The sequence below is a fragment of the Myotis lucifugus genome, unplaced genomic scaffold, assembly GCF_000147115.1.
Source record: "Myotis lucifugus unplaced genomic scaffold, Myoluc2.0 scaffold_206, whole genome shotgun sequence".
Lineage (NCBI taxonomy): Eukaryota > Metazoa > Chordata > Mammalia > Chiroptera > Vespertilionidae > Myotis > Myotis lucifugus.
In genome coordinates this window covers 2,109,213-2,117,596 of record NW_005871254.1, presented here as the reverse complement: position 1 = coordinate 2,117,596, position 8,384 = coordinate 2,109,213, and the positions used below count along the sequence as shown (strand labels likewise).

The following is an 8,384-nucleotide window of genomic DNA, read 5'->3' as shown; positions in this document are numbered from 1 at the left end:
CCCGCTGGGGGGTGTGGCCAGCCTGGGTGAGGGGCTGAGAGCTGTTTGCCAGCTGGCCACGGCCCTGGGCAACCCAGCCTCCAAGCCCCTCCTTGAGCAGAGGCCACAGCGGCTGGAAGCAGGTATCTGGGATTTATTTATCTTCTATAATTGAAACTTTGTAGCCTTGAGTGGAGCCCACAGCCGGCCAGGGCAGATGGGAAGCTTGGCTTCCTCCATCACCGGGAGCAACCCAAGCCTCCTGTTTGCTTCAGCTCCATGGCCGCCGTCATCTTGGTTGGGTTTATTTGCATACTCGCTCCTGATTGGCTTGTGGGCTTGGCTTGTGGGTATGGCTTGTGGGTGTAGCGGAGGTACGGTCAATTTGCATGTTTCTCTTTTATTAGATAACATGAGTCTGAGACGATTAGAGGATAAGACACTTGACCAAGTGAAATTCACGTGGTTGCACAAGGGGCACTGCTCACACTCAAGACTGTGTTTAAAGTATGTAATTTATCACAGGTACATGGTCCATACGTAACCAAACAATGTCTGTCATGGGCAATAGTAACCCAGACCGCACTCACGCAGAAAGCAGTGTCCTTAACCACACGGTTGGCAGGATGGTCCTTGTGAGAACGAGTCTTCTTCAGTGAGGCCCTGGGCAACTACGCCACACGATCCTGCCGGACCCCCACCCAAACCCACCAGGAAGTGCACGCAGGTTCAGGAGGGCAAGGCCCTTTGCACAGTAGGGTCCTTTGGACCACCTTCCCAGGGCGTGCACTTCCCACGCTCCCTAGACACGTGAGCACTGTCTAGCCACATGCCCTCCTCCCTGGACTTGCTCTGCGAAGCTCCACCCTGGGGGCCTGGCTACACCGCGCTCCAGGGAGTAGACATCCAGTTGGAGTGGTGGCCTAGGCCCAGTTCCCAGAGGCCGCTTCCTCGGTGTCAGGATAGCAGCCCCTGCTCCTCTGGAAAAGGGTAAGGCCTTCTTGGAGGATGCCTGTTTCTGTGTGGGGCTGGTCCATGCTGCCGCAGGGGTGGGCCCGTAGCAGGGCTCTGCTTGTCTGTGGCGGGGGCTTCAGAGACAGTTCATTGTCCGTTAGACCTCAGACTTCCCCACCACATGCCTGTCTCCCCTTAAATCGCAGGGTCAGGGCATCTGTTTACAAGGGCGCCTGTGGAGTATCTGGGGGCAATAAGCCGTTTGCTCTGCTCTGGGGGCCCTGGCAAAGCTGTCTGATCTTCTGAAAACCAATCAGTCCGTATCTACCACTCACGCCTTGGCCTATAGTAGCATTCCTCTAGCTATACTATATACCACGAGCTTAATATCACAGACACAGGAAGATAAAAGATTAATATTAAGATGTAAAAATTAAAATCCAGAGGAAGAAGCTGAAACTGGGAAGGGGTTGGCTCAGCAGAGCATCTCCTTGGATACCCAGAAAACACTGTCCCAGAAGACTTGTCCACGGACCAAGGCCCCACTCTTGAGGGGAGGAGCCCGGCACCTCTAAAGGCACCGGAACGCCCTAAGAGAGGGATCCCCACCTCACAGAAGGCACAAGTGAAAATGCAAAAACAAGGACTTCGCTTCCAGGGGTTCATAAATAACTGGGTGGCAGAGTTGAACAGGACCACGGAAGAGGATGGGCTACAGCGTGTTCTCCTGGAAGAGGATCTGGGCATAGACAGTGCTGGTGGGGATGCCCTTGGCCGTCCGCGGGGGCTTGGTCAGCTCCAGCTCCGCGTAGGTCAGGTTCTCCTCGGCGATCCGCGGCTGAAAGACACAACACACAGCCTTGCTGTGAACACCGTGGGCTCCACGCATGCTCATTCACAGGCACACATTCTCATTGCATTCAAAGGGGAACAAGTGCACACAAATTTACAAGGACATATAGAACCTGAATAAAGTAATACACACATCTTATCGTCAGGCACAGACCACTGTGCCCTGCAGAGACACGATGATTTAATTCAAGTCAACATAGAACACTGGCAAAAATTAATTAAACAGGAAGCCAAAGTAAACTTTAATTCTGAAAAGTAAAAACAATGTCACTAACAGTCTCTGATCCAAAGGAAAAAAGACAGAAACAAAAATCTTAGAAATTAATAGCAAAACTAGAATGCTACCATCTAGAAATTCTCTGAAATGACTTGACCCATATGAAACTAAAGTTTCAGAATGTCTGGGAAATAATGATAAATAAAATAATACTTGCCAGAACCTAAAAAAATACAGTACTCAGTGAAAAATCAGACTTAAATATTTATATTAAGCAATATGAATTAAATGGATGAAGCATCCAACTGAAGAAGTTAGAAAAAGAACAAAATAAATTAAATAAAAGCAAAGAACCAGTAAATTAAAACCAGGCTGTGTGAATCAGAAAACAAAAAGACAGTTGAATTAGTAGAAACATCCAAAAACTTGTGCTTTGAAAACAATAAAATAAATAAACTGAAAATAGCCCTAGCCAGTTTGGCTCAGTGGATAGAGCATTGGCCTGCAGACTAAAGGGTCCCAGGTTTGATTTCAGTCAAGGGCACATGCCTGGGTTTCGGGCTTGATCCCCAGTGGCGGGCATGCAGGAAGCAGCCGATCAATGATTCTCTCTCATCACTGATGTTTCTATCTCTCTTCTCTCCCTTTCCCTTCCTCTCTGAAATCAATAAAAATATATTAAAAATAAATAAATAAAAATAAACGGAAAATATATAAAAAGGAAAAAACAAATGAATAAAATAGGAAATAAGAAAGTGAATATAATGTAAATAAAGAAACATTTTGAAATTAAAAAACTACTTTGCTCAACTTACTGCAAAAAATTGGAAATACGGGATAAAATGGGTAATGTCCCAGAAAAATATAAATTAGAAGCATTAAACTCTAACAAATATGAATGTACTAATTATCATCAACAAAATAAAAGAAAGTGAAAAAAGGAAGAGAGCATAAAGGAGGGAAAAGGAGAAAGAAAAAATATTGTCAAAAGCTCTCTCTCACAAACAGGCAGTTTTATATGAGAATTTCTAAGAAAAAACTTCCTTTAAGGAACAGATAATTCCAATATAATTAAAATTATCCAGTGCATAAAAAATTAAAAAATTCATATTTTAGAACAATCTCATTTATTAATATAAATTTTAAATCAAATTTACTCAGTGAGAATGAAGAAGTATATTAAAAGTTAGATAATCATGTTAAGTTGATTTTCTTTCAGGAATGCAAAATCTATTACTATAATTTACAATAGTAATAGATGAAAAACCATTTTGTTATCTTTATAGATACTGGAAAATCATCTAATAAAATTTAATGACCTTTTTAAAAATGAATTTTGAATAAAATAGGCATAAATATGCATATATTTACCATGTTTAAGGAACATCATTGAAATAAATATTTGGTGATCCAATTCCAATGATTTTAGAAGTATAAACTGCAATCAGTAAAATACTGTGGTGCTGGCAAATGAATAGACAAATGGAACTGATGAGAAAATCCAGAAGTTAACCCAAATATTATTTTTCAATAAATGGTGGCAGGATACTTGGGTAGCCATTTGAAAAATATATTATATCCCTGTATCAGTCTTTATACCAGAGAAGTTCCAGATGAATTTAACATTTTAATGTGGAAAATAAACTCACAAAAGTGCTAGAAGAATGTGTGAAAACATTAAAAATAATTTCAGCATGTGAAGTGTATTTCAAAGTATGATACAAAATTTGGAAGTGATAGAGAAAAGATAAGGACATTTCCATGCTATATATGGCAACATAGTCTCTAAATAAAGTCAAAGGACAATTGAAAAAATGAGGAAAATATTTGTAACTCATATCAAAGGGCTTTACAATTCAACAAAGAAAAAATAACGGGCAGGACCAGAGAGCACACAGGGGAGGAGACACAAATGACTGACAGCGAAGGGAGAGCCAGCCTTCCTCCTAACAAGAGAATTGGGACTTACTATCACACTTTTACCTCAGTTTTTGTCTTTCAGGAGAACACACTGATGGTTGCCTGAGGGAGGGTGGGAGATGGTGAAACAGCTGAAGGGAAATAGGAAGCACAACTTCCAGATATAAAACAAGCAAGTCACGGGATGTAACACAACACGGGGAACACGGTGATGACATCGCAATGGCTCTGCACTGTGACAGATGGGCACTGGACTTACCGCGGGATCACATCATCAGGAATACAAACGTCGGACCACTAGCTGTACACATGAAACTAATATAACATTGTGTGTTATCTATACTTGAATAAATTTTAAAGAAAGATTGCCACAAGAAATAGAAGGAAATAGGTCCTCTTGTACATTGTTGGTGAGGGTGTTTACTGGCGCAGCAAAAACCCAGAAACAGTTAAATGAGCATCAACAGAGACTGGTGCATTCTACATGGAGCATATGCCACAGTCTCTCCAAGGAATGATGGAGCTATATGTATACCACATGCTTTACTGCCATTTGTGTAAATGTGTGTGTGAGTAAATAGACGTGCATATACTTATACTAGAGGCCTGGTGCACGACTTCCGTGCACTGGGGGTGGAGGGTTTCTCAACCCGGCCTGTGCCCTCTTCCAGTCCGGGACCCCTTAGGAGATGTCCAACTGCTGGTTTAGTGGGCTCACAGTGAGCCTAAGCTGGCAGTTGGACATCCCCTGAGGGTCCTTAGCACTGCTGCTGAGGCAGGAGAAGCTCCCACCACCGCTGCTGCGCTCACCAACTGTGAGCCCAGCTTCTGGCTGAGCGGCGCTCCCCCTGTGGGAGTGCACTGACCACCAAAGGGAAGCTCCTGCATTGAGCATCTGCCCCCTGGTAGTCAGTGTGCATCATAGCGACTGGTGGTTCTGCTGTTTGGTTGATTTGCATATTAGGGTTTTATTATATAGGATGCTTAGAAAACCCTCAGAACCTGCTGGAAACATCAGGACCTGGTGCCGTCGACCCCTCTGGCCAGGGAGGCTCCGTCCATCACATACTTTGTGGTAGGCACATGCATATAAACAATGTGCTAAATAATTATAATTCATAATTAGAAAAATAAAAGGCATTGGCTAATTTACAGTCATAAAAGACACCTGATTTCCCATACGCAGCCACGTTGCTGCGTTTTGTTCTTTTGGCTTTCGTTGTGCTGTTGTTTTGTTTTGATTTCTGCTCCTTTGTGCTTATATCTTGGTTATCTCACAAAAATTCAGAGCAAATGAACCATTCTTTTAAGTTTCTTAAAAGCATGCCCAAAGCAGAAAGCCCCTTTTCTTTTGAGTGAAACATCATAACAAGGACAGGGAGCAGAAGAGAATACGGCAGAACTTGTAGCTGCCCCGTCGGGGCCGACTGCCAAGCCACCTCCACAGACTGGCCACACTGACAATTCCAAGTTAAGGGCATTTACAGGGATGAGAGCCCCCTGCTTATCTTCTGACACCCAAACTCTACATTGCTTCTCAGTCATCATATCTCACCAGCCAACAAAAAGCCCGCCCCGTCCTGCCGTTGGTTTAATTGCATTTCCCATTATGGTTCCATTTAGAAATGCCATGTGTCCTCAGATAAGCACTCAAAACCCAACTCATGTAAATTTTAGAGCCAGGATTTATGAAATCATATTGTCCAGGTGTTTTATTGCATTCCCGTAAAATCGCATTGTTTTCTAGTGTAGATTATCTGTTTATTCTTAAGTTATCCCATTACGTTTGGATATGAAAAATAACACTAGCTCTCTCAATGCAGGTCGCCAGGCTGGCGTGGCTGGTGTGTTGTATTCATACATTTTCATGATGTTCCTATAGTAAACATAATCTAATAAAGCCAAAGCACACTAAATAAATAATTGCATCTAGAAAAGCAATAAAAACAAATAAAATTAGTACTTTCATAAGTGGAAAGGTACTTCAATTACCGCTACAAGCACCAACCCCCGCCCCCATAGTGTGTCGAATCATTTCCCTTATGCATATTTCTAGGATATAATAATTTGATTGAAGATATGAGGCAGTGCACAGGAGCCTCCAAATTGTAAAGTGTATAGTTTCCAACAGAAGATGCATGATGTCAGTCCTTGGCACCCTTCAAGAACCTCTTGCGTTTCTGGCACGCACTCTCGGCTGGCACAATCAACCATGTGCTAATTACATTTCCCAGCGTGCTTCACTGGAAATAAACTCCCAAAGGCCAGGGAAAGGGGGCCAGTGGGTCACCATGCTACCTTCCTTTGCACCCAGGGTTTAGTGGAGGGTCAGGCGCATTGAGACGTAGCTCAGAGAAAAGGCTCAGCCTATCAGTAGGACTGGGGAGGACGCTAGGGATGGCGATAAACCCAGGCGCAGGCGCAGATGTAAGGTACAGTAGCTGCATGGGCGGACCACGGGGAGGACCTGCCGCAGAGCCCTGCTGGTACGCAGTGACGACCGCAACCATGTCAATGCGAGCCGGCCCTGGGTTTAAGCTAAGGAGTCACTCCTAGTGCCTGAGGCAAGGGGTCTCAGAAGATGAATCAAGATGTTCCCTGACATCCGCTGGCCCTCAGAACAACTCCCTCTGAGCCTCCTCTGCTCGGGGGTGCAGGAAGTACAGTGTACGGGCCCTTGGCATGCAGACTACAAACTGAAATGCTCTTCAACTGGCTCTAGGTCCTGAGACACCAAGGAAAGTGCTGGAAGCAGGGTTTCCAGGCCTCAGGCCTGAGCCTGACACTCGTGCCCAATGTTGTCATCTTTACTGGCCGGGGAGGCTCAGACAGCTGATGTGGACCAACTGCTGGACACCCAGGTGGGGTCCCTTAGAAAAAGCCTAGAACTTTCTGAGCCTGTGAGAAGCGGGGTCGTTTCCTCTTTCCCAGGACTGTGTGGCTTTACTCTTTTCCTTTTTACCAGCCAGAGACTCCTGGTCGGCTTCCCTTTCTGTCCCTCCAATAGAGGCCCAGTATTTGTCTTCCACTGCCTGGTATCTTGTATGTTCTAAACCCCACTGTTTAATGTATCTTTAACCTCACTTTTCACACATTTCCTCCAGGCCAGGTAGAACCTGCTCCATAGTCTGCAGGGGGATTCCATGAGCAAGAGGGGATGCGGTTCAGATATAGACGCCTGGAGAAGCGTCAAAGGAGGGCAGGAGAAAAGAAAGGTCTTCGACCTCTCAGCTCCGTGGAAGTGTCCACGAAGAGGAGGTGAGCAGAGAGGCCCCGAGGCGTCGATCTGTAGCTGACCACAGAGCGCAGGTACAAGAGGAACTTGGACCTCGATACAAATGTCAGCTGGGTGACGTTGGACCAGTCCCATCACAGGCCTTCAGAGATGCACCTTGTTGATGTAAGTGAGGATTTAAATGAGATGATGGATGCAATGCTGACCTTAGAGAAGATGTTGAATAAATGCTTTGGCGTCATCGCCTTCTCACTAGAGAATCGGTTAAAATATTATCCATTTGTCTGTGTTCTGAATTATTTATGAGTTACAAAGAGCTACCTAAACTAAATAGCCCTGGATACATTTTGACAGATAAGAAAGAGATTCTAGAAAATTAGCTGTATGGGCTGAATTGTGTTCCTGCAAAATTCATATGAGGAAACCCTAACCCCCGGCACCTCGGAATATGACTGCATCTGGAGACGGGTTTTAAGTAGGTAATTAGGTAAAGTGCGGTCGTTGGAGTGGGCCCTAATCTAACATGACTGATGCCCGTGTAAGAAAAGGACATGAGGACACAGAGACATACAGCAGGAAGACCACGTGACGACACAGGAGAGGGCAGCCATCCACACGCCACGGCGAAGGGTCAGAAAATAACCCTCTAACCCCTGGGTCTCAGGTGCCTGGCCCCCAGGACTCTGAGGAGTGAATTTCTGTCACTTCAGCTGCCCAGTCGGTGGTACTTTGCTGTGGAGCCTGAGCAAACTGACGCATTAGAGAGAAGGGAAGGAGAGGGCATAGAGGGACTCCCTGCTCAGGGTGGGCACACAGCTCTCAGCGCATCTGGTGTGGACACCGGCGGGAGGCGGGGGGGGGGGGAAGGACTGATGCATTCACCCCATGTTCACTGGGGAGCAAGACCAGAGAGGTCCTGGAGCCCTCGCAGGTAGAACCCCAGCCCACAGCTCCCACCCTCGCTGCGCTGCCCCCACGGCGGGGTTTGGCGCTGGGCACCCGGCCCTAAGACTGCACTTCTACTGGCGGTGCCTCCCGCTACGTCTTCCAGTGGCACAAAGGGGACTTTTCACAAATTTTCAATTTAATTTCCTTAAATGACATGCAGTGAAAGTGTTTTTAGGTGGACAGTGTCTGCACTTTAATACACGTACAGATGAGTGCCATCCCCGTGACAGGGCACACGGCAGTTCCATCACCCCCACGCCACCCGTGGTCACGTCTTCC

At 45.7% G+C, this 8,384-nt stretch overlaps 1 protein-coding gene across 1 annotated transcript in view; it reads right to left on the bottom strand.

Annotated features, from left to right (window-relative positions):
- Positions 1-476: 476 nt before the first annotated feature.
- Positions 477-8,384, bottom strand: part of VSTM4 (V-set and transmembrane domain containing 4) — a 99,239-nt gene continuing 91,331 nt past the window's right edge. The window contains exon 8 of the mRNA XM_006097568.3: positions 477-1,771. Within this exon, the coding sequence (XP_006097630.1) occupies positions 1,646-1,771 (126 nt within the window). The 3' untranslated portion in view covers positions 477-1,645. The remainder of the gene's footprint in view (positions 1,772-8,384) is intronic.